Genomic DNA, 24829 nt, shown 5'->3' with positions numbered 1-24829 from the left:
CTCCCCTAAAGCTCCTGTCCTGTTGATCTGTAAGCAAAAAGCAGTCAGCATGAAGGATGCACCTGGGAGGCCAGCCACAGCAAAGGTGCTCCTGGCCCACCTGCAGCCTATAGGAATCTCTGTAGAAAGTTTAACCCCTCCAGTTCAGCTTCCCCAGAAGACCAAGTGAAAAACTGCCCTCAGCATCAGCCTCGGTTATGTTCCGGGGCTGCTTGCACACCTTTGTGGGGGGGAGAGCAGGGATCCCCCCTCTTCTTCATCACCTTTCCCCAGCAGCGCAGGGCTCGCTCAGGCAGCAGGGGCTGACACCGGCCAGGCTCTTACCCAGCTGCCTGGCACTTTGTGCAGGGAATGGCAGCCCTCGGGGGGCTGGGGCTTGGGCAGCCCCCAGCACATGGAGGTGATGGAAGCACAAGTCTGACCTCAACGCATTGCGCAAGCGATTTCTGGCAGCTCCCCTGCTCCTCTTCACACTGCACGGCGAGGGTCTTGCCTCTCTGCTTCTCTGGCACCTCTGTTTTGCTCCGTTCGTGACAGGATTTTTCTTCTCCCGGTCACTTTGATCAGGAGGCACGTGCAAAGCTTGGAGCGCATTTCCCTAGCACGCCCGTAGCACAGCAGGGCTGCATTAGCACAGGCAAGACCAAACCATGCTGTAACAGCTCGCCTAACTCATTCTTACAGCTAAGCACGATTGCTAACCGCGATAAGCTCCGCAGCGTGCCTGGAGCCTGCAGCCCGGTTTTACAGCCTGGAATAGTGCTGGTTTTCAGGAAAAAAACAACAACAACAGCAGCACAGTGCCACCACCTATTTCCCCGGTGCCTTTTCAAGTTTCCATAGAAGCTCAGCAGTAGCGGCGAGCGGCAGTGCCTCTCCCAGCTGCGCGGAGGGCTCTCCCTTCCCTCCCAGCAGCTGCGACGTGCTTCTGTCCCTATCGAGGCACTTGGGCAGGGATTTGCATGACGCCGGGGGGCATGTCAGCCCCACCAAGGCAGGGTTTTCCCCAAGCAGCTGCCTGCATCAGGCAGTCCCGGCACGATGAAGGACGAGCGGCACAACCCACCCTCCGCAGGGGGCTGCAGCAAGTGCCTCCAGCACTCGGTCACAAGCGGCTGTTCCACCTCGTGGTCCTTCCCTTCAAAACGCCTAGATCCCTGGTGCCGAAGGCTCGGCAAGGCAGATTTCCAAATATCTGTCTCCAGAACTGTGTTTTCTTTCATTGAGCAGGTTTCAGGTCGTCAGCACCGCAGAAATCAGCAGCTGGCTTTTGGGTGGAGGGCGAGCTGGGTCTTGAGTTTTGCTATGACATAGCGTATGGCTGATAGCATGGGTGTGGGGTTACCAAGGTACAAGAAACGATTAAAATTAGACCCAAAACACCTGGTGAGCCAGAACAGAGACACCAGTTCCCCGCGCACCTCAATGTAAGATCCACTGTGCAGGCTTACATCCGAGGAGAAGAGAAGAGAAAAGGGCAAGCCGCGACTGGGAAGAGGCGCAGCCACAGGCAGCAGTGAGCGAGTTCCCGCAGGTCCCCTCTCCCTGAGGCCAGCTGTGGGTGTCACCCCTGGGCCAGCCCTGCCAGCAGCGTGCCCGGGGCCCCCACAATAAGTGAGGTTTGCTCGGCCACTCACCGTTGCCCTCCCGGGCGAGGAGCAGGGCGCTCAGCAGTGGGACCCAGCCGGGTGGCTGCATGCTGCCTCGGCCTCCGCGGCTCTCTCTGGGCTTCTGCAGAGCATTTACATTTCCTGTTTCCTGCCCCGGTGCCTCTGAGTTGTATTTCTCCGGGAGATGGGCTCCGTTTGATTGTTTTTAGGAAGTGATGTAATGCCGTCCGGGCCTGTCAAGCAGGCAGGGATTGCAAAAGAGAGAGGAGGTTGCTCTTCAAGCACCTGTGGGCTTCCCGCCCTCCTCTCCACTCCTGGCTGCCGTGCACCACCTAATTGCCAAAAACATTTCCAGTAATAAGCTGAGGATGAGGAGATGCGTGCTGCCTGTGTAAGCAGCTTCATGGTGTCTCCCCTAGACATCAGCCTGTGTCAAAACCCAGATCCTGGCGAGTTACTGGTAGCTGGCAATGGTGAATCTTTCTCTTCAGGCTGGTGGAAGCTGCCAAAGTGACTAACTGCTGCGCTGCTTGTGCAGCTAATAATTTTTCTTATCCCATTGATATTTTCATAGGTCATCAGGTAGTTTCTTAGCTAGAGTAGTGAAGAAATAGGTCAGCAATTAATTTAATGACCAGCTTGTTAATAGATTTAATATGCTCGAATGGCTGAGCTAGCTAAGTTGGAACTGGTTGCTTAATATTGGCAATGTACGTTCACCTACTGCTTAAAACAGGGGGGAAAAGAGCAAAGTCACTACACTGCACCTACAAAAGGATAAAGAGGAGCTTGGCAGCAGTGAGAGGGTGATTAAGTATTTTGGGGAGGCACTCTTTAGTATGGTGCCATAGCCATAGATGATCATTCTTACCAGACAGACGCATTAGAGGTGAGGCTCGTACATGTGTTTAAGATTTTCCCATTGAAAGGTTACACAAGTTCCAAGTCTTAGTAACAGTGTGTAACCGATAGAGCTGCTTTCCATTATTATTCACCCATGTTGCAGCAGTGCCTAGCATTCCCAGTCCGGGGCCAGATCTCCTTCACGCCCAAAGTATCAGCAGACAAAACCTGTTCCCGAAGAGCTGACAATTTAATTTAGCAGGGTAGGCACTGCTTGGTCGGCTTGGTGTGGATACTGCAGCACTGGGAGAAGTGGGAGCATCTGGTTGGACATGATGGGTTTTGCAGAGTGATTCCTGCCCCACTTTCAGCACCGTGCTCACTGTTGCTGCTTCTGTAGTGCCAGGAGAAGCACTTCTTTCTGTTTTAATGAGTACGTGATTGGGTCCCAGCATTATTGCTGTTGTCCAGCCTAAGTTTTTCTTTAGCCCTAGTCAGCAATAGGTGAAGTCATAGTTTTTTAACAGGAATTTTATCTATGACATTGCTTTAATGTATAAAGGATGATACCCTCCCTTCCATTTCTTCCCCATCTCTTTCCCAAGTTTGCCACTCTCAGTCTTCCTAATGCCACGTGGACTGCAAACGTTTCTCTCCATTTACCATGCTCGGCGTATTTGGCTATTTTGCCCCCATTCTGTAAAATTAGCCCAACTCACTCAACCCTTCCCTTACAAAAACATAAAATAGAGTGGAGGTAAAAAGAGGATTTATTTGTTGTTGTTGCCATTTATCTCATATTTTTAATGCACGAGACAACATCCTCTCTTCTTTTCCCTTCCAGTCTTTCAACAGTGGATGTAGCGTTTCCCGCTTGGGTCCCCATAAGCTATTTTGACATAAGTTCAGCTAATAACTCATTGTTACCCCTTGAGAACAAGATAACCACCCAGTGGTGTGTATCCAATTAATGATTTCTGAGGCAAATTGAAGTTCAGGAAAGGTGACTTAGTGCTATGTAACATTTTAATTAAGACTTTAGAGCGATACAAAGGTAGTTTGGCACACATTTGGCTAGTTCCCTGCTCAAAATGTATCTGCCCCTGCAAAGTCAACCAAAAGCAGGTATGCTTCTAGCAGACAATTTGGGCATGTTTTTTTTTTGTTGTTGTTGTTTTGTTTTGTTTTGTTTTTTGTCCTTTTGTACCTTTTGAGAATGTTTTCTCAGTTGCATCAGTGACAACAAAAGGAGGAAGTCCAAATTCAGCCTGCATTGAAAACAAGCGTCTCACTACCTGCAACTGCACAACGATAGTGATCGCCTCGTTGTAAAACAAACTTGTGCATTTGGAAACCAGGACAGCCACAGGCACAGAGGGTCTTTGTGAGATGGGTGGATGGTATCTGGTAATTTCATAGCCCTTTGGGTACTTACTGTGATCCACAATGCACCTTAGCAAAAAGAAATGTCTTTTCTCAGGTGAGAGAAATGTGAGTCCTGTGTGTTTTCAGTGGGTGTTACCCAGCTGGAAATGTCTGTGCATGTTTTAGGTACCGTTTCATTGATTTTTTATGTTGTAAAGGGCATTTCTGAGTACCCAGCCAGGCTGTTTGCTAATACCCTTTTTTAATCACAGAAACGTTTGCATCACTGAGGCTCCAGGATGTCATCAGTGCCACATCTTCAGAAAAACAGAAATGTTTTGTAACGCTGCGGCCACTTGACTCACACTCTTCTTGTTCCTTTTTCCTATGAGAACTCCAACAACAACAACAACACAGCAGATAAACCTTAGAGAGTGGTGGAGCACATTGCTGGCTTGTGATAAAGCTTACATTAAAAACTGGTGCCAGTACAACTTGTCTGCTGCTGGAGTCAGCAGCCGATGGGACTACCCTGAAGTGCAGAGAGGGACCTGTGCCCATCAAGTTCTGCTGGTCCTTTCATGTGTTTTTCCTGCTCCTGACAGATGTTGGAAACGGACAGGTACAATTTTCCCACAGATTACTGTGAAAGAAGGGTAAATTGCCCTGCGATGCAATTTGCTGCAGCGTTACAAGAAACGTGAAGAGTCCCCAGGTGAAAGGACTGTGGGCAAAGCCCATGGGCAGCTCCAGAGGGCAGCTCCCAAAGCCAGCCCGAGTTCTGAATGTGCCGGTGCTTCTGCGGGCTGCAGAGGTAGGTGCGAGCTGCTGAGTCAGGGCTGAAACACGCAGCACGCACGTACAGGCACCCGCATGGATCTGCGAGCGCATGCCCCCTCGCACATGTTTCAGTGCAAGCTCTGCCCTTGTGAGTTGCTGCAAATAAAGCTCTCTCTCCAGTAAGCTCTCGCAACTCTGAGCTATGTAAAAAGGCAAGTTATGGTTTATTTCAGACACAGAAAAGCTCAAGGAATAGATTTACACCTTTCTGTGACCGATGCCACCAGTACAAACTAGAACAATGCTAAAAACAGTGAGATATTGGTCCAAAGTGGGTACCGTAAAATAGCCCGGGGATATTATAGGGGGATAATAAAAGTATAAAACCAAGTACCTGCCATTTTTATGACCTCTCTGATTAACTGGGCTTGTAAATTTCTGCCTTTTTATTGCCTTGTTCCTTATTTTCAACTTGCACGTAACACAGACAATAAAATCATGGCTAAAATATTTTCAAAACTTCAATAGGAACAGAAAGAAAATATGAAACTACTCTAAAATATCCAGATGTTTTTTTTCCTTTCAACAAAATGAAAAATTCAAAGAAAGACTTAGAGCATCTAAAAGCTCACCCGAAATGAAAAAGAAAAGGCCACAAATAGTGGACGTGATTGAGGAAGACGCTTAAATACACTGCGGTCACTCATACAGAAAAATCAGCTGAGGAGATAACTCCACATAAACTGTAGCGAGCTTAACTCTCTGGTTTCGTTTTGAGAAATGCAATGGCATTCATTAAATCAACATTTCTCCTGTAGTTCCTGCTGGATGGTCACTGAATAAATGCAGACAATTGCTTAAGTAGCCAAATGCTTAACAATTAAGAATTTAGACCTTAGAAACCCTGCTCTTATCCCAGGCAGCCAAGTAGCGAGGGATGCCGGGGCTCCTTCAGCATGGGGAAGGCTTGGCACAAGAGGTTGGGCCCATCTCTGTCCCTGTCCCTGTCCCTGTCCCTGTCCCTGTCCCTGTCCCTGTCCCTGTCCCTTCCCCAGCCGGAGGGAAGTGCTGCCCCACTTGGGTGGTGTTTGAAAACGATGCAAAGCTCCCCGGCAGACATTAATCCATTAGCACCTCAGACAAGCAACCCTGGGCATCAGTTTTCAGGCACTTGTGTGAATTCCAGCAGTGCAGCTATTGTGACAGGAATGTACAGGCTATCAATCTCTTGCATTTGGATCCTCTGAGGCCATTGATAGGGCGAAACTCAAAGAGAGTGCACCAGTTTAAAAAAGAGGCTGGGTCAGTTTCCTGATATTTTCCGTATGAATAATGGTTTTGCTTATTTGCAGAGCAGCACAGTGGATTGTTAGTCAAAGGCTTGCCCTGTTCTTTGAAAACAGTTGCGTGAGTGACATATTGCAATGCGCAGGGTCTGAGCTGCAATTAGAGACCGAATGGTTTAAATACAAATTTTCTGCAGGGTTGCTATGTATCTTAAACTTGTGCTGTGAGTGCAAGTAGTGTAAACAATCCAAGATTAATGTAAGCAACAGGCGGTTCACCGGGGCATGGCAGTTGTGTTGGCAGGAGAGGTCCCACCCTGTTCCCCACAAGAGGACTGGGAAGATGTCCACCCAGAAGGGGACCCGTGAGCGAGCTGTCACCCATGTCTGGGCGCAGTGAGCTAGGGAAACAAGCTGGTTCGGATACTTCATCAAAGGACAGGGACATTGCTTGGATGTCTCTTTAGCAGGGGAGCTGGCTGTAGTCTGCTGGCTGGGGAATAAGGTCTTTCTGTAAGAAAATGAGTGTTACAGGCACAGGAGGGAAGCAGAGCTCATGATACGGAGAGAGGTGCTACAGGAGGAACAGAAAGTGTAATGCTGAAAAGAATGCCTGTGCAATTCGGAAAAGCACTTTGGAAAATGGAAATTCTGCGTGACTGCTCCTGGGAGCAAGAGAAGAAATATTGCCAGGGCATCCAGCACGGGGATCATAGGCCTGTCTGGTCACAGGCACTTAATTTGCCACCTCAGCTGACAGATGCGCATTCAGCAACTTAAAGAGGGGAAAAGCAGTAAGGCAGTGAATTATCTTCACATGACACTTGAGTACTGTGTGTCTTATGTGGAGGTGCCTATTAATTAGCTGTCACTTTCAAGCCAAAGTTTGCTTAAGATTTGTCTTGAACAAAAATACAGTGCTCTGTACAAACAGAAACATTTCTTTTAAAGAGACAATGAAAAGTGAAGTTGATGAAGGAGAAGATTGAAAAGCACAAATCTGCCTTGGGTGTAGTCATTGGTGCACTTAGTAAAATGAAGGGTAGAGAAATAAGGTTCTTGAGAAAAAGCAAAGTACATTTTTAAACCCTTCTTATTTTTTTTTTCTAGGGTGCTTCAACTAACTGTTTGAATGTATTTTCTCGGCTATGAACAATGCATAAGGAAAGAATAAAATCTGAAAATCCCATTGGTGCAGTAGTGCTCTACCACAAAAAAAAAAAAAAAAGCACATACAAACTGTAATGCGAGCCATAAGATTTTTCCAGCCACACCTCAAATCTGAAGATGAACTTTGATGTCCTAAAATAATGCAGCTTAAATGTTCCTTGATAGTTTTTAGGCTGGGGCAGCTCTCATTTGATCCTCCCATCTAAGTCCTTTTCTGTATCCGTGAATTAAAATATTCTTTACTTTTTCCTTTGCATATTTTCACTGTAATTACTGAACTTCACTTCACAAATTACTAATATAAAGTCCAGACTATAAAGAAACATTAAAGACTAGCTTTCTTACAGGTGCTTAGATACATAAAGATGTAAATAAGCACTGACACTTTTAAGAGTATGGGTATCTGATCTGGGACAAGTTTGGTTCCTAGAGACTTTGAGAAAGTGTGCTTTCTTAGCTGGTCATTTAAATGCCTTTAAAGCATTTAGCTCCATAAGCCCAGATCTATCCCGGTGTTATGAGCAGTCTTTTTAAATGTTCTACACACAGATTGCATTTATACTGTATATACAAACCAGAGGCTAAATGAAGGCTCTTGGGCTGTCAGTCTGCACTTCAAGCATGTGGGTTTTTAACTTTAGGCCCCCCCCTCAGAAAAGTGTCAGGGTTTCTAAAGGCACTTTTGTGCAGAAACTGAGACCGAAGCAGTGGAAGCACGGATATTATTTTAAAGTGGACCTCAGCATATTTTTGAAACATGATTTTAAAAATATACATAAGTAAGCTATCATTCATGGTACCGTATAGCGAATACCGGTTTGATCATCACAGATGCTATGTGATACAACCCCTTGTCAGTACCGTAGCGTTAAGCACACAGATCACCAACTCTACAAGCTTTCTGGTCCTTGCAATGCCAAGGACACCATGTCAGCAATTTGTGAACCTTTATATGGTATCTGAAATCATTCAGAAGCCACTCTGAAACCTGTTCTTGGACCCTCATTTTTAATAGGCAATGCAAACAGGAGCTTGCCCACAATCTCTCTGAAAACAAGGTCCTGTCCCTGCACATGTTATATTTAAATGCTGAGCAGGTTTTCATGCAGGTGATAAAATTTTTGTGCTACTCTTCCAAAATGCTATCAGTCACGATCCAGGGAGGGATGTGCAGTTATGGCAGAAAGTACCACTTCTCAGCACCCTGTGTTTAAACCTATCTTGTGGATCAATATAATTGACTGTAGCACTGCAAGACTATCTGAAAAAAAAAAAATTTGCCTTTTGTCTTCTCTGTTACTTTATCTTTGTTTTTGTTTCTTTCTCTTTGAGAAACACCTTTTTTAGTTTTCTTTGAGAAACTCTGTCTGTTTATTACATTCTTAAAGTAAGTTTATGTAGTTCATTCACTTCATTTTGTCTGACGATACAGAACAGTTTCATATGCAACTTTTTATATAGCTGCCACTGAGCAAAACCTTACAATTTGATGATGATGTGCAAGTGCTGAGCTTCCCAAATGTCCTTTTTGGAGACTGTAATAAAATGTATAAAAAGCACTGAGTTTACCAAACTACAAGCAGCTGCTTATGTTCACTTCCTCCTGCTTGAGGTCGCTATGGGGAGAAATCCCTTGCGAAGCGCTGGGTTAGCTGTGATGTGTACGTGCACCCTTCCTTCCTATTGCTCCTCTTTTGGACATGTGTCCCCATCCCTGCTGTAACCACACCTCCCTGGCAAAGCATAGGGGCACCAAGTGTGGTGTGAAGGGGGAATTTCCTGGGTCTCATTTTCACAGGGTGACAGAATGGTTTGGGTTGGAAGGGACCTTAAAGACTACCCAGTTCCAACCCCCTGGTATCTGCAGGGACACCTCCCAGCAGACCAGGTTGCTCAAATCCATTGCCTGTGTGCATTTCTCTGAAGATTGATGTACTGTCAGAACTGCAATTGTTATACTTACGTGCACCCTGCACATGAGGGAAGCAGGGTTATAATTCTGCAGGAAGGGGCATTCATCCAGACACAGGCAGAGGCATCAAGAGGTCAATGCTAATGCCTGTTAATGGAAACCATGGTGGAAAGAATTATAGATATGATCATATAGGAAATAAAGTCTTCCTGGAAGCGAACATGTAATTCCTCTGTTAATCTATTTTCAGGGTGCTTAATTGTGCAGCTTCATTTCTCCTACCACGTCTACATAAGTCAATCCACACGTAGCCTGTGTCTCAGAGAAGCTGAGAGCCTGCGAACCGGTGAAGGACAGGACAGGAAGATCTTGAAGATCTCCACTTGGCATCAGTCCTTTTAACTTTATATCCATGTAGCAAGAGGAGTGCAGAGTTCATTTGAGGTATACAGCTCAAATTTGGAGAATATTTGGCACTCACAAAAAAATAAAAAATAAAAATCATGCCAAATAGAGGAGGTGTATTTAAAGCCTGTAAATCATTAGGGTGGATGGCACAGAGCTACCTCAGGTTTCCGAGCTGGGGCACTGCTCTGATCGGGCAGGCAGCTGAGGCGGAATTTTTCGCCTCAGAGGAGCTGGAACGACAGACGCAGGAAAGAAAGCACAGGATGAATGCTTAAAAGCAAACCGGTACATGCACTTCTGCTTTTTGAAGATATAATCTCAGAAATATGTGCCTTGCCTGAGGAGTCAGCATCTGAGCGAGAGGCTGGCTCAGCCCAGCTGGGAGGCAGCGCAGCGTCTGCACCTCCCTCTGGCTGGGGCGTGTGGCTGCTTTCCACACCGTGTGCCATCGCCTCCGACACTTGCAGGCTCATACACAGGCAGACACGAGCAGAGCTCCCCACAGAGAAGGCAGATCGAAATGATCATGCCGCCTCCTGCGATGACTGCACCACTGCAAGCCACTGAGATGAGGTGAGAGGATGAAGAGGTCCTAAGGAAGTTTTAAACTCATAAAGCTCCCTAATCCCTGTTCTGAATAATCCCTTAGGAAGCTTACATTCATTTAAATTTCATATAATCTCATTGCCCAAGATGATATCTGTCACCCCAGTATTAGCACTGGAGAGATCAATGCTGGGAATGCCGGCATTTAATTAGGAAAGCAGGTTTGGAGCTGTGTGTGTGAGTCACAGCTGGGTGCAGATCATGGTGTAGGAACTGCTGGGTGATGACTGAATTCTGTCACTTCCCTGAAGCCCCTTGGTTGCGATTTAACCATGTGCATTAAGACACAACTACAAGCTGGTTTCTGACCACCCGAGCAGTCAGCTTGCCCAGCAGTGCTGGAAGCAGGGCAGCCAAGTCGCTTTAGGCCTTGGGGTTTCAGCCCCTTGTGGTAACGCTCCTAACTCCACCGGGGTTGAGGAACGGCCAAGTGAGGAGGTGGCACGGAAAACACAACCCTCCTCATCCCCTTGTGTCAGCTCTGCCTTCTGCAGATCTGCTGTGTCAGGTCTCCGCTGCCCGCTTCTACTTGCCACAAGGCTGGGAAGCACCACGCGGCCAAACTGGCAAGGGAGTATCGCCCAGATGGCCAGCACTGCCCAGCTCTGTCATTTCTGTCTGTGCCATGTGGCCAGCCTACATGTAATGCTCTACCCCTTTTTCTGAGAGCTGTAAAATTGATACCCATCAAGCCAGCTTTTCAGAAACAGTCCAGTTGTTGGGAACAGCACTTGGTAAGTATCTCCTTACCTAGTATACCTCAAATCTGTACTACAAAGAGCCTCTCAGTAACTGCTGAAGTGCCATGCCAATTTCCAAGCCCATCTGACTTCCAGGCTACACAGAAATCCTACTCTTACACAGAAATCCTGCTTCACTTGCTTTGTGTCTAGGCAAATTTCTATTTGCTTACTGAACATAGATGAGCCCTGGGCAGTGCTGTGACATACGGTTTACACAGACCTTGTCTCATTAGCTCTGGGAAAAAACCTTGTGTCAGTTAATTTTGAGGTGGACCTGAGGCATGGGTGGCCATTTCTTGCCATCCTAAATCCAGACTTCCCATGGTTTTATCTGTTTTATCTTTTTTTTTTTTTGTGGCTTATTTGTGTATGGATGTGGACTTTCAGAGGCCTCTGAATATTAATTTGAATAAAAGGTTCTGCTCAGCTGGAGTTATAAGTTGTCTTTGATTCCCTGCAGGGGAATCTTAGTGGACCAAGGCGTCTCATTTTGGCTCCTTCTTTTTGTGATCTACCTGCTTTCCTTCTAGATTTGCAGGCCACGTGGGCTGATTACGAAGCCAAACAGGGCACAAGTATCTGGAAACTCACAAGCGAGTATTGGAATAGAAAAAAAGGAAGAGTAAAGAAAAACAAAAGATACAAATTCAGTTAAAAACCTTGACAGAAACTAGCCAATGTCTGAGCTGTCTTTCAACCTGTTTTTTTTTTTTTTTTTTTTCCAGAATTGTAACACTGCAAACTATGTAAACAAATAGTCACAAACTCATTCTTTATGCAGGTTTTGTTCATGGGCTTAACTTACAAGTGTAACAAATGAATCATATTCATGCTGATGATTTGGAGCACAAGAAATAAAAATAGGCTTAAACAAAGGGAAGACTTGAAAGTGTGTTAGGAATACACTAGGCATGTGTGTTCTCCCACACACATAGTTCTCCCACACTAAGAATGTGAGAAAACGAAATGCAAAAAAAAAAAAAAAAAAGAAAAAAAAAAGTAAATTTTGGGAAAATAACGTACTTCCGATTAATGCATAACCTTTGATCTAAGTATCATGAAGACACACCAAGTAAAATAGAAAGTCAATGACTGATTGTCTCCATAGAGAATTAAATATTGTTTTTAGAGAAAAGAAATGGACACCAAATCACTGAAAGGAGGAAAAGGGGGTTTTAAATATAGTGTTAACCATAGATGAGGCCAATAAAAGAGAAGGGGAGAAAGGTCCAAAGAACTGAGGTTAGAGGGGTGATATTTAGAAATGGAAATATAAAAGTGAATGATGGCAAGAGTGTTATACAAGTCTATAAGGGTTAGAGATGAAAGAGAAAAGGGAAGGGTTTAGATGAAGATTATTAAATGTCAAATTGAGAATCTGAAAAGCATAGATCAGAAGGGAACACTAATAGAAGGACAAAAATGGAGACACGTGAAAAGGGAGAAAGATCACATGTTTTATTATCAATTCTCTCAGATGTCCTGGGAGACTTCTGGGAATATCATGGCCTCTATTACTTGGTCTGTAAAATGAAGGTAAATTTATCTAATTCACAGAATTTTTGACTGGATTAACTTAGACCTATTTTAAACCATTTAACGAAGTTAGAAAGGAAATTATAGATGGGCAAAATCGGTGAATGAAGAGGTAAAAATAAATACAGACGTAGTGGATGTTCTGGTCTAAATGAAGCAAGGATTTGGGAAGACCACTAAGTACAGCAATGAAGAACTTAGGGCCTGAGATCATGAGCGCATGTACCGAGAGGGTGATACCTCCTGATACTTGAGCTGTTTCAGAAATATCACCACAAGAGACAACGTTAGAAATGTGCTCTGAGGCGATGTTTCCCCTTAGCGTCCTTCAGGCACAAGGCAGAGCAGTTGAGTGGGAAGTGCGGTGGTGTGAAAGCCTAGGAAGAGGTGGCTTTCAGCTGAAATATTGTAAAATACAGTAAGGCATTTTAAAAACTGTTGGAAATGGGGCATCTTCTCACTGAACCAGTCTGAGTGGTATTCTTTCACTTGGCTGACCAGAGCAATTTGTAATTTGCGCTCTTTCATTACACTCAGGGAGCAAAGTTGACAGCGTTACGAAAAAGCTAGCAAGGCACTGCTTGTTTCACCACCCCGCCTGAACCCAAAGGCTGTGTGGCTTTAGCTCAACCAACACAGTTTGACAGCTGCAGTTGTAAGAGAGAAAACACATCTCCAGAGGAGGAACTGGAGTAGCAAGAAAGGCAACGAGCTGCATGAGAATTATAACCTTGTACAAAAGCAATGTAACTTTACCTCGGTGGAAGTGTATCAGTATGAGGGAACCACATCTCTGCACAGCACTGCTGCAACTGGACAAAAGCAGCGTCCAAAACCACGCTGTCAGACACTGAGCTGTTCTCTTCTCGTCTGGTGCAATGATTTTTTCTATTGTTTCTGGAGGTATCAATAAAAAGAAGGCTGTCACTCCTCGCATGGCAAGCATTTCAATTAGAAGAGATTTGTTTGCTTATGAATTGACTGATTTGGGTTCTGATTTTCAAGAAAGGAAATTGCAATATAGGCATATTAAGGCATCTAGATGCAAATATTGACTTCCTTGTTTAAATATAAAAACTCTTCTCTGACAGCAGCATCATGCTGTTCCCCATGAGAACTTTTCAAAGTCCTTCTTTAATGATTGCTTCCTAAAAGCTGTAAGCAACAGCTTTTATTGATATTAAAAGAAGAAAACAATATGAAACACTGTTATTGTATGCCATGGTTGCCCAACCACCACACATTTTATTTAATTGTTGAGTAGGCTGATATTTATTCTTCCATTTCACTGAACACAACCACTAAGAAATCTTGAAGGTATTTTACTAATATTTTAATGTAGCAATTTAGTTTACATCTGTGAAAATATTATAGTTAAATTTGACTAACTTGCTACCTACTGTTCATTAAAATATTGGCTGGCTCCCTGAGCCAACATACTTCCCAGGTTGTTAGAGAGAACAAAGGAAAATCATCTGAAATTAATGCCTGCATATATGATTGGTATTTTCCACTGTAAGCATACTAGCTAACAAAGCCATACGGCAATTTAAAAATCTGAAATAACTAAAGACTCTGCATGATTGAGAAATCATCCCCTAGATTTGCATAATAAATAATGAAAAAACACCTATTTATATATTCTTTCAGATTGCTTATCTAGCAAAATCACTGATCTTGGTTATACACGTGGATTACTCTCTTATAAATCACTCACTTCCCCCCTCTTCAGTTTTTGCCTGTGTTGTTAAAGTAATTTCCTTTTACCATGAGGGATGACTAATGTTCTTTTGAGAAACAATTTTAAAAGAAGGTAAAGTTTTAGAGATCTGTAAAGTGTCCAGAACCACACACAACAGCAAATACACATACAAAAATCAGAAATAGTGAAATATTTATTAACAGTTTCAAAAACATACCTAATTTTGCACATTACAAGAATGACCCTGAGGAAGCTTTTGATTTTATCAAACATCCTTTTTTCCTCTTTCTCCCCCTCCCCCCTCCCTTATCTATATTGGCCTTGTTTGGAAGTTGTTAATACTCTTAAGACTTCATATTTTCTGTTCATACTGCAAGAAGCAGCTTTGGGTTACTGCAAGCAACCTCACCGACTTGACGTCTAAGCACATCACTATTATCTAACTAAGCAAAAAGTAGAAAAGCACAGAGGAAAAAGCCCATAGTTGTCCAAAATAACTTCTGAGGTCGTAAAGAAAATGGCTACCTTAGTAACCTGTCTTTTGTAAAAACGGTTCTTATTTTTAAACATGGTGCAGTCTAAAGCAATGTTCTTCCTTCCCCTCTAATAAATACCACCACAGCCATAAAAAGCTGTGAAGGTTTACCTAGACAATGTAAAAAAACCTCTAGCTCAGACTGTGTGCACAGGCTAAAATTACAAAGATTTGCATAGCTTACCACTTCCCTTTTTCACTGTGAGCATTTAGGATGCAAGGAGTCTGTGTTTCCCCTGTGAACAAATACCTGAAATACCAACGAGCTTCAAACCAGCTTTGCGTTCTCTGTTCAGCAATAAATGTGATCACAACCCAAGTGAAAAGGAATATTTGGTCTCCTAAATAATTTTGAAAGCTGCACCGTCAGAATAAAAAGCAGCTGACCTAAAGAAATAATTTTATTGTCTGCATTTTAGCTTGCCTTCTCAGAGTGAAAAAGGAGTCTAGAAAAAAATCATATGCTCTCTTGACGATTTGAGATATTCATGGATTAGCCATTTTTTAATGCAAGCTCTAAAATTTACCTTCAAAGTTCAGACCATATTACTAATTTCTTCCTGTTGTTTTCAAGAGTGTATAGCACTCAGTGATTAACTTCCTTCGTTGTCAGCTAATGACGGTATTTCACGTCTCCTGATCCTCACCTTGCAAAGACTGCAGTTCTTGTAGATCGAACCTGTGTCTAACCAAGATTTGCTGCTGACTCCCACCAGTCTTTCTCATGCAGGTCAACACCTCACGCTCTGAATTCTCTTAGAAGGAAACAGAGAGCCTCCTTATCTGCATCCAGGGCCCATGAGGTCTGCATAGATGTGAATCTTAAAGAATATACAGATTTACTGTATGGCAGGTAGAAAATTCTCCCTAAACTTGCCTTTAGCAAGAGAAATTGTTGCATAGAAAACCATGAAATTTAAATAATAAGATTACGGTAGAAAAATTATCTATAGGGGTCAGTGGGATTTACATTAATTTAAAATAAGCTTAGCCAAAATAGAAAGTGCTTTTCATAAGCTTGTTCAAACGTATTTAAGCAAGCAACATTTATTGATTTATTTGACACAGCTTCTGAATTTAAAATATTTTGCATCCATATTTTAAATTTTTTAAAATAAATAGAAGAGAATGCAGGTAGATGCCTCTTTCACGGAATCTGTAAATCTCTGTGTAGGACTTTATTGGAAATTTTGAAAGAATTTTCTTATTTCATCAGCATGTCCTTTGGGCGAAATTCACATCAGATTTTTAATAACAAGAAAACACTTCAAGAAAACACTAACACTTTTTTTTTCTTTTTTTTTTTCTTTTTTTTTTTAGGTATTCTAGTAAAACATTCATAGAGTTTAGCAATAGGAATTTTCTCACCTTCCCACAAAAAGAGCCCCCCCAAAAAAATCACAGAATCACAGAATTTCTAGGTTGGAAGAGACCTCAAGATCATCGAGTCCAACCTCTGACCTAACACTAACAAGTCCTCCACTAAACCATATCCCTAAGCTCTACATCTAAATGTCTTTTAAAGAGCTCCAGGGATGGTGACTCCACCACTTCCCTGGGCAGCCTGTTCCAGTGCCTAACAACCCTTTCAGTAAAGAAGTTCTTCCTAACATCCAACCTAAAACTCCCCTGGTGCAACTTAAGCCCATTCCCCCTCGTCCTGTCACCAGGCACGTGGGAGAACAGGCCAACCCCCACCTCGCTATAGCCTCCTTTGAGGTACCTGTAGAGAGCAATAAGGTCGCCCCTGAGCCTCCTCTTCTCCACGCTGAACAAGCCCAGCTCCCTCAGCCGCTCCTCGTAGGACTTGTTCTCCAGGCCTACAAACAAAAACATATTTTCACTGTCATATTTGGATACAGAGTTTTCCAAAATGGTTTTACAATTTGATACCATCCTCTACCAGAAAAGTAAGCAAAGCTTTGCCAAAATATTTATTGAAAATTTAAGTTTTAAATAAACAAGCAATTGTTTCTTACGGTTTAATTTTAAGCACCATAATAAATTGTACAGGTTTCCTAAAGGACACCATGTCTCATATAAATTGAGATTTTTGACTATGGTATGATTACATTGCTTGAAATGCATACTGGAAGAGGTGTAACTATACTGTGGTTTACTTCAAAATGCATTAATGCCAACAGAACCATAATTAGTGGTACCTGTAACAGTAAACTGCATTGGTGCATGGAAGCCCACAGCAAAGCCTATATAGGACTGCACGACGATGAAGACAAACTGAGGCACTTTGTTTTATTACCAAGCATAGTAAATATAGCAACAGTTTAATACGTTTTGGAGTGCAGATACTGCATAAGCTGATTGTGTCCCCTTTATTAACTGTAGCGACACACAGAATTGTACAGCAGGGCCTAGACCAAATCCAAATATCAAAACGGCTGGGAGGGAGAAGCATGACCTTCCTTTTTTGATCCCTTCAAAGAACAAGTAAAGGTTTATTTGTCTTTTGACTATTTGATAAATGCTTATGCCACTTGTGCTTATCTCCACGTGAGCAGCTTTAAGAAAATGAAAGCTGCTTTCTGCTGTTCATCACCTAAGAATAAACTGTGGTTAGAACTTGAACAAGGACAAGAAAATATCATTGAAAAAAAAAAAAAAAAGATCATTAAAAAAATAGTGAAAGCACTGAGGTGAAGTAGCACTAATCTCTTCCTGAAGAAAGTATTCCAGGTGGGTACCAGGTTGGTCAGTGCAGCAAGGATCTTAAAGAATTGGTTCTGCCTCCTACTACAGTACCTACTACAGTTACCATATTAAATGTTCAAGTTATTTCTTCTCTTTGTCCCAAAGTTTATGGTTTTTCCTCCTAGTGTTGTGGAACACTCATCTTGCAGCCCTTTGTCATCATTTCAAATTTCTTTTGCTATACACGTTTATGCACCTGAGCAAGACACACGAGAAAAGATTGCTGCAGCGCTTGTTATTGAGCTGCCATAGTTTTGTTTACTTTTATAACTCCCTTTTTCATTTACACGCCTTCACAGTTTGCTAAAAATATTTATTTACATGTTATATTCTGAATATAATTCTCCAGGTCAGCTAGGGAATAGTGAGAAGAATCATTTGTGTCTTGGCTTCTGGGAAATCTCTGAAGGGTATCTAAAGCACTGAAAGTCACTTTTTTGACAGTAAAGGCTGTTCAGCTCCCTGAAATTGATCACCTTCATCCTCATCTTCATCATCAACAAATGCCCCAGCTTCATCTGATGTTCTTCCTGTGGCACACACCTTTGTGTTATTTGGGGGCACTTCACAAGTTACCAAGCCATCGCATAGAGCTGCATGTTCCCCCAAGGGAAGACCCTATGGAAACCCTACTCCTGCAGCCTGTGCAAAATCACTTCGGGCCTCTGTGCCCTCACCATTTCCTTTGGTTTCTCGTTTGCATACTGCTTCGTTGTAACTTTTCACAGCAGTGCCTGGTGCCACTTCCCTCTGACACCGCTGCAGCACCTCGACTGTCGGTGTCACCCCTTTATTATTTGTGCAGCCTATGGGACAGACAGTGTTTAACTTTCAGACTTGTGATGACCCTTTACACGCGAGGCAGAGGCTGAAGGAGCTCCGTTTTTTTTACTTTTTGAGGGTGCTGAGAGGGAAACCCCAGCGGCGCCCCTCGGGCCCCAAGCCTGGGCCGCGCCGTTGCCATGGCGACACCGCGGCGGCGGAGCGACCATAGAGAGGCGCGGCCTCCGCCGCCTAGAGCGCCGCCTGGCCCCGCCGGGTCACCGCCCGCCGCCCTTCCGGCCAGGCGCTTCCGGCTGCCGGTGGCGGCGGCGGAGGAGAAGCCAGGAGGGGCCCCGCGCCCCCTGCCCCCCCCCGGCCCCTCCCCGCCGCCAGGTGAGGCACCGGGACGGGACCCGGGGACCGGCGGGGGCAGGGGGGGAGCGGCGGGGACAGGGGAGAGGCCGCGGGGTGGCGGCGGGGGGCGCTGAGGCGCTGAGGCCCTGCCACGGGGTGCCCCCAGGCTGGGGGCGGCCTGGGCCGGGCTGGGGGCGGCTGGGGGGGGGCTGGGGGGAGCTGGGGGCACGGGTTTGCTGTTTGCAGTCGCCTCTGCCTGCTGGTGCCCTAGGAGGGTACCCGAGGGTTCTTCAGGTGCCTCACAGGAGGCTGTAGCCAGGTGGGGGTTGGCCTGTGCTCCCATGTGCCTGGTGACAGGACGAGGGGGAATGGGCTAAAGTTGCGCCAGGGCAGTTTTAGGTTAGGTGTTAGGAAGAACTTCTTTAGTGAAAGGGTTGTTAGGCACTGGAACGGGCTGCCCAGGGAGGTGGTGGAGTCACCATCCCTGGAAGTCTTCAAAAGACATTTAGATGTAGAGCTTAGGGATATGGTTTAGTGGGGACTGTTAGTGTTAGGTCAGAGGTTGGACTCGATGATCTTGAGGTCTCTTCCAACCTAGAGATTCTGTGATTCTGCAGGGCTGGAGGAGAGTGCCTGGTGATCAGTGCAACTCCAGCTAAACAGTTGTCTCAGTCATTTATATCTATCTGCTTATGCATGTGCACCTGCATGATTAAAATGTATGGAAAGGATCATACAGAAGAACATTAGGCTGGAAAAATGGGAATTTGTGATACTACCTCAGTCAGAAGGTTCTTTCTGTTTTGGTAGAAGTTACAATCCCAATAGGAACCTGTGCCTTTGACAATCCAGAGAGGAGAAGAGCAGCTGGGAGCAGCCTGACCTGGAGGTCGTGGGGTGTAAGCTAGTTGCAGCCCTGTTCTCCACTCTTTACCTCTGCAGTGTCTTGTGACTTTCACATATAATTTGGTCTTGCAAGAGAACAGCATAAAGGGGAAACAACGGTGTGACTGCAGCAGAAAGTGCTGACTGCTTTCCCAATTCTTAAAAAAAAATCTTGACAAGAATTAGCGGTGCTATTACTACTTGTAAGTCAAAACTAACTAACTACGCATCAATTCCTTGTTTTCCATCAACACTGAAATTTTCTGCAATGTTACAAGAGCTTCTGCTGGTTCTGCATGCCGTGGGGTAACAAGACAGTAAATGCAGCATGCTTTGTTTGGACGGAAGATGTGATGCTTTCATCTTAAAGGCAGCTCGTTAATTAATAGAACAACTTCAGGAGCCAGAGCATCCTGCTTAGAAAAGCAGATGTAATTGTTGAGAGTCCCCTGGTGCTCTTTTCTGAGACCGCAGGAGTCATTTGCTTAATAACTGCATTAAGAATAAACCCTTTATTCAAAATGGCTTTACTCTTGATAACGTGTTTAGTGCGTGTTTGCAGGTAGCCTCTAAGTATGCTCTTGTATTGCTAACTGTAACTCCTCAAGTGTCAAGGAAAGGCTCGCCCTGAGGGACGTTTAGGATGTTGTTCCAAAGGTTTTGATTTGTTTACTTTGCCGGTTGAAGGCAAGGTGTGTAAATCTCCAGGGCTCTAAAAACGGTCTGGTTTTAGTTATGGTCAGCAAGTTTGGAATTACAGAGGTGGTAATCTGATAAGCCTGTAAGCTGGCCCTGCCGTGGAGGGGAGAATCCTGGTCTGTTTGGTCTCCCCTCTTCTCCGGCATGTGTTTGTGTGGATTGAGCTGTGAAAAGAAGGTGAAAGAAAGTGTAAAACTTGTGTAGGAAGCAGGGTGAAATACCTTCAGACTCTTTAAAAATCCATCTGCCCACCCATCGGTTTTCCAGTCCTGGGTGCTCCGCATGGCTGCTGGAATTCAGAGCACTTGCTTCATGCTCTCTTTGTGCCTGCATCTTGGGCTTGGTGCTGCTGGCTGGCACCTTCCAAGGCAGAAGATGGCTGGCTTAGGATGCTCTTGGTGGTCACTAGGGAAGCTTCCATTGGCGTGAAGAAGAGGAGTTTATTTTCTACGTTTGGTTTAGACAGGCTCATTAATTGAATTCAAAGTAGATTATTTGCTTCTTGCAAAGCAGGGGGTTTGTTTCTCGTGATTTTTTTGACACAAACATGTAAAATTTAAACCTGTTTCATCTATGTAGTCCTGGAATGCAGTGGGTATTGGGAATATTGGGGTTTTAAACTTTCTTTTCCCTACTGTTCTGCTTCCATGTGAGTATTTCCAGAACAGCTCTCAGCATTTGGCTGCTTTTACAGCAGGGTTGAGGTGAGGAACTCGATGCCGCTTGCAGCATCATTTGGATGTGACTGGAATCTCACAGGAATGAGTATCGTGGTTCTGTGACTTGGTCAGCTCATCAGAGGGGTTCAGAATGGTTTTGGGCATGCTTAAATGCTTCAGCTGCTTCCCTGACTAGATGGTCGTATTTGGGCAAAACAGAAGGCTGTGAATATGCATTAACTGCAGGGCAGGGAAGGAACCATGCAGACAGATCGGATGGCTGCTTCAGAGCGTGTTCCTGTCTGCTGAGACCAAGTCTGGCGCATCTGATGGTTAAGTGGTCCCAGTTCTTGTTCCTGCCTTAGCAGTGGCATAGAGGGTGCTTTCTGGGCTCCTTTGGGTGTGGTAGTAAGGGACATTCCCACCAAGCATCCAGTGGAATTAAAGCTTTGGTGAAGACGTGTAAAATAAAGGGCCAAAGTACCTGAGTGAGAATTGGGAATCGGTGCCTGGAAACCAGTGCTTTTGGACAATGGGGTTGCAGGTGATGGTGAGGGATGTTGTGGTATGCTAAAGAGTCATCTGCAGAGCTGTGGTGCACGTGTTCATCTTGCTTTCAAGTAAACAACATGATATAAGCAGCTCTGTGTGTGTGTGGGGGGGTATAACAGCAAATGTCATTGACATTTTCCTAATTGTTTTTGTTTTTACACAGTATCTCTACATGGGTTTGTGAGATGGTATGTGCCTCTATATTACGTTATTAAGAATTCTTGAGTAGATCAGGAAAATGTTGTGGGTTTTTTTGCTGCTTCTAGCGTTTAATAGTTTTAAATAGCATTGTGGTGGTACGTGAGGCTTTATGTGAGGTAAAACTCTGGGATCCCTGAAACTGAGGTACAGATTGTCGCAGCCAAGGCCACGCTGAAAGATGAACTCAGCTTGCTGTTTAGCCAGCAGGGTGAAGAAATGACACTTATTCTGGTCCTTACTGGAAATTTTATATCTACTCAGAAGACAGCTGTTAGACATGAAGATGTTTGGTTGTTCTCAGCTGGAAGTAAGGGTCTAGAATGGGTTGTGTGGGGAAGCAGTCATTCTGCTATGTGGTCTTTCATATTAATAAAAAATGCATAATTTGCAAATCAGTTTGAAAGGAATTTAGTATTAGTGGGTAGGAGGGAAATCCCATGTCACTCAGTGATAGCCCTGAAAGAATTGCCATCTTTTCTGAGGAGTTCTCTAATTTTATGCCTTGGCTTCTACGCTGCAAGTAACAGGTTATCCCATGTAACATGAGCTAGATGGTTCTGTTTCTCAGCCTTTGTGTCCTTGTTTTAGTTCCCCTGTCATGCGAGCTGCTTACCTTATTAATTATTTGCTTTGTTTAGAATGCTTTATACCGTGGGAAATTGAAATGCAATTTAGGCGGTGATTGCTTTTTTTCAAATCTCCGATGTGACTGCGTGTGTATACAGTGGGGCAAGGCTAACAAACTCCAGTCAGGTATGATTATGCTCAGTGCTAACAGTCTGTTTAATTTTTAATGACTGCTGTTTCCTCCTTGGAAACCCCTGGGTGAGTTGCAGTATCACCTGTACTTACCAGCTGTTTGAAGTCAATTCAGGTTGCGTGCCTAATACAGCTTAAGTAAGGAAAGTAGCTGGCTTTCATGATCACTCAAATCACAATTTCTTGCACATGTTCCGTGTTAGTGACTGTCTTTGCCTCTATAGGTGAGATGTTTATTATTTTTTTAACCATCTGTTGAAATAATGAAATGGAGAGACTTCTGTTCCTGGTTGGGCATAACAGACTGAGCAGCTTGCTGGGTTCCAGTGAATTAGTATCAATATAAACTCTTATAACGTGGGTAAACCTGATTTCTGAACAGAATCCTGTCCTTTGCAGTGGTAGGATGTAACTGTTGTGTTGGTGCTGCAGAACCTTGTTTGACTGCCCAGGTTTGATGTTGCAAGCTGAGCGTTCTGTGCAGGGAAGGTTGTTCTGCCAACAGGAGCTTCTGCTAGGCTGGATTCCTAGTCCTCATTTCAGAGAGCTAAATCCTGGTCCTCATCACAACAGGGAGGTTTCTCTTTGCTTTAACAGATTATTTTAAAGTAATCTTTTTCTGAACCTCTGCTTGAACTTCTGCAGGGTGCAGCATCCAGCTCCTCTCACGCCAATTAATGCATGCCAACCCTATTTTGTTTTCAGGTATGTCAGAACACAGGAATGAATCCGCAACACTTGATGAATTTCCCCCAGCTGGAGAAGAGGTGCAGTCTGACTCCGAGGTGATTGGGTGGTAGCCGTATTTGTGTGAGATCAGCCAATCCCAGTGAGGTTTCAGACTGACAAAAAGGATGATTCACATAGCACAGGGAAGTTGTTTTGGGGGTAGGAGTTTATGCATATTGTCCGTAGTTGGGTGGGTTTGGTTTTGGGACATTTAAGAACAATCCAGTTCATGAGAAATGAGTACCTGAACCAGTAGTCCGCTGCTGGGTGTTTGCTTTGTGAGCCGAACAGATTCGGGCAGGGCAGAGTCAGGTGTGTACAGCAGGAGGAAAGGATTGGTGCTTGCAAGGTAGCAATTCTTGTGCAGCCGGACTGTAACAAGGCATGGTGCATCAGTCTTTTTTGTTGGCTTTTGGGGTGGTTAGTTTGTGTTCTTGGGCGCAGCTACAGCTTGCATCTCCAGAAGTCTGATCTTCCTAAAATTATGAAGGAACTGTGAAGGTTCCCACTCACAGCTAGCCACTCAGAGAAATGTTTCTTTGAGTGCTCTAGAGTGAAAAAGACAAGTACTTGTTTTCTGTGCTGTTTATTTCATTCATTCATTCCTTTACTAATCAGTTTCATTTCAATTTCAAATTCAGGAACTTGGATTTCCTTTACTCTTCATGCATATGATAGGTTTTCTTCTGAGGATGCAGTTTCATTGTGTGCTCAATTTAAATGAGCTGCGGGCTGCGCTTGCTGAAAGGGTGCCCTGTTCAGCAATCATCCTCCTTGCTTTAACAGAAACACCGTTAGATTTAATGGGTTAGTTTTCCCTCAGAGCAATAAGCGTACAGTGAGTGAAGTTGCAGGAAGCTGCTTTCAGAAGCAAAGAGCAGTGACCACTGGTTTTGGCAATAGCCTACACTTGCAGTATTTCAAAATACTGATTACATTACTGAGGCTTACCTGGTACTGTGGCCAAAAGCAGTTCTTAGCTCTCAATACTTTCTTATTCCATCATCACCCCCCCTAGTTGGTAGGTAGGAGTGCTGGAGCAGTGTGATGAACTGTTGCGGAGAACTGATTGCGTAGAAATACTCCCCATCCCCTTTTTGGGCATAGGTCACTTCCTTTTAACCTGCGTTGTTCCTGCAGTTCTGTTTGCTGTGCAAATACGCATGTGCTGGCCCAGGGAAGAGGTGGGGAAATAGGCAACATTGATCTTGAGGGAAAGAGTTAGGGGTGAAGGGCAGAAAAAAGGGCAAGGATTTGCTGTTCGTGACAGCAGTGCTAGCTTTGACTGACAAAAATACAGGCTGTAGTTTCTTGTTGAGATGAGCTAACAGTTCATCCTACTTCCTTTTTGATGCTGCTCACTTAGTGTCTCTAGCGTTGTCTGACTTAATTGTAAACTAATTCAACTTACTGAAACTGCAGAAAGGTCTTCCTGCAGGGTTAGTGAGTGGGGTCTGGTCACCGCGCAATCTGATGAGCGGCTGGCCTGTGGGGCGGGGAGGTGGGACCCTGTGGCTCACGGCAGGGACTGGGGAGGGGGAGTAGTGAAACTTCCTCCTTTCAGCAACCAAGGCCGGTGTTTTCGTTCAGACGTGTCAGGAAGCTGAAGTTAGCAAGTCATTTTTTGCTTTCTCTGAACGTGATGCCGAGGTTTGCCTCAAGTAGAAATACCTATAAACATCTGAGCTGCTTCTAGGCCTTCCTGGGTTTTGTAAATTGCCCAGAGAAGCTGCTGAATGTTGGTTTTTTAATGTAAGTATTGACAGAGACATGTGTATGCATGAGCCTGTATGTCTGTGAATAATTGCCATGGTTGAAAACTGGTCTCTGCAGAGAACTTGGTCTGCTAGGCTGGTGTGACCATGCAACGTGAGTTGTTCCTTCCTAGGGCTGAAAGAAGGCACTCACTGAATGCTAATAGGAGTGACCAATAGGGCAAGGTAGGGTCTTGTAAAGTCACTTTTCCTTGAGTGCATAGCACGCTGACTTTTCCTGACATGATTTTGAACTCTGTGTTTTTAGAA

The 24829-nt window shown here is 44.4% G+C and overlaps 2 protein-coding genes and 1 long non-coding RNA gene across 18 annotated transcripts in view; 2 read left to right on the top strand and 1 right to left on the bottom strand.

Annotated features, from left to right (window-relative positions):
* Positions 1-11518, top strand: part of LOC140002449 (uncharacterized) — a 38625-nt gene extending 27107 nt beyond the window's left edge. Inside the window, exon 3 of the long non-coding RNA XR_011809062.1 lies at positions 9217-11518. This is a non-coding gene — a long non-coding RNA (uncharacterized lncRNA). The remainder of the gene's footprint in view (positions 1-9216) is intronic.
* Positions 1-13243, bottom strand: part of TMEM154 (transmembrane protein 154) — a 28769-nt gene extending 15526 nt beyond the window's left edge. For 2 of the 7 annotated variants that reach the window (XR_002402828.4, XR_005265368.2), the window contains exon 1: positions 13016-13243. Coding sequence is in view for 4 of the 7 variants with exons in the window: in XM_038178210.2 (XP_038034138.1) it covers positions 13016-13205 (190 nt within the window). In the remaining 3 variants the exon portion in view is untranslated. Of the gene's footprint in view, positions 1-1637; positions 1872-13015 lie in introns of those variants that run through there. The other 5 variants (XR_005265369.2, XM_038178210.2, XM_021273330.4 and 2 more) reach the window with 5 other exon arrangements.
* A 4976-nt stretch (positions 13244-18219) lies between these two features.
* Positions 18220-24829, top strand: part of ARFIP1 (ARF interacting protein 1) — a 42638-nt gene continuing 36028 nt past the window's right edge. For 2 of the 10 annotated variants that reach the window (XM_027456652.3, XM_027456653.3), the window contains exons 1-2: positions 18323-18360; positions 22782-22861. In XM_027456652.3, coding sequence (XP_027312453.1) covers positions 22784-22861 — 78 coding nt within the window. In that variant the 5' untranslated portion in view covers positions 18323-18360; positions 22782-22783. Of the gene's footprint in view, positions 18361-22781; positions 22953-24829 lie in introns of those variants that run through there. The other 8 variants (XM_027456655.3, XM_027456651.3, XM_027456654.3 and 5 more) reach the window with 7 other exon arrangements.

The sequence above is a fragment of the Anas platyrhynchos genome, chromosome 4 (genome assembly GCF_047663525.1).
Source record: "Anas platyrhynchos isolate ZD024472 breed Pekin duck chromosome 4, IASCAAS_PekinDuck_T2T, whole genome shotgun sequence".
NCBI lineage: Eukaryota > Metazoa > Chordata > Aves > Anseriformes > Anatidae > Anas > Anas platyrhynchos.
The sequence above is the reverse complement of the archived record's forward strand: the minus strand, read 5'-3'. Positions and strand labels throughout refer to the sequence as shown.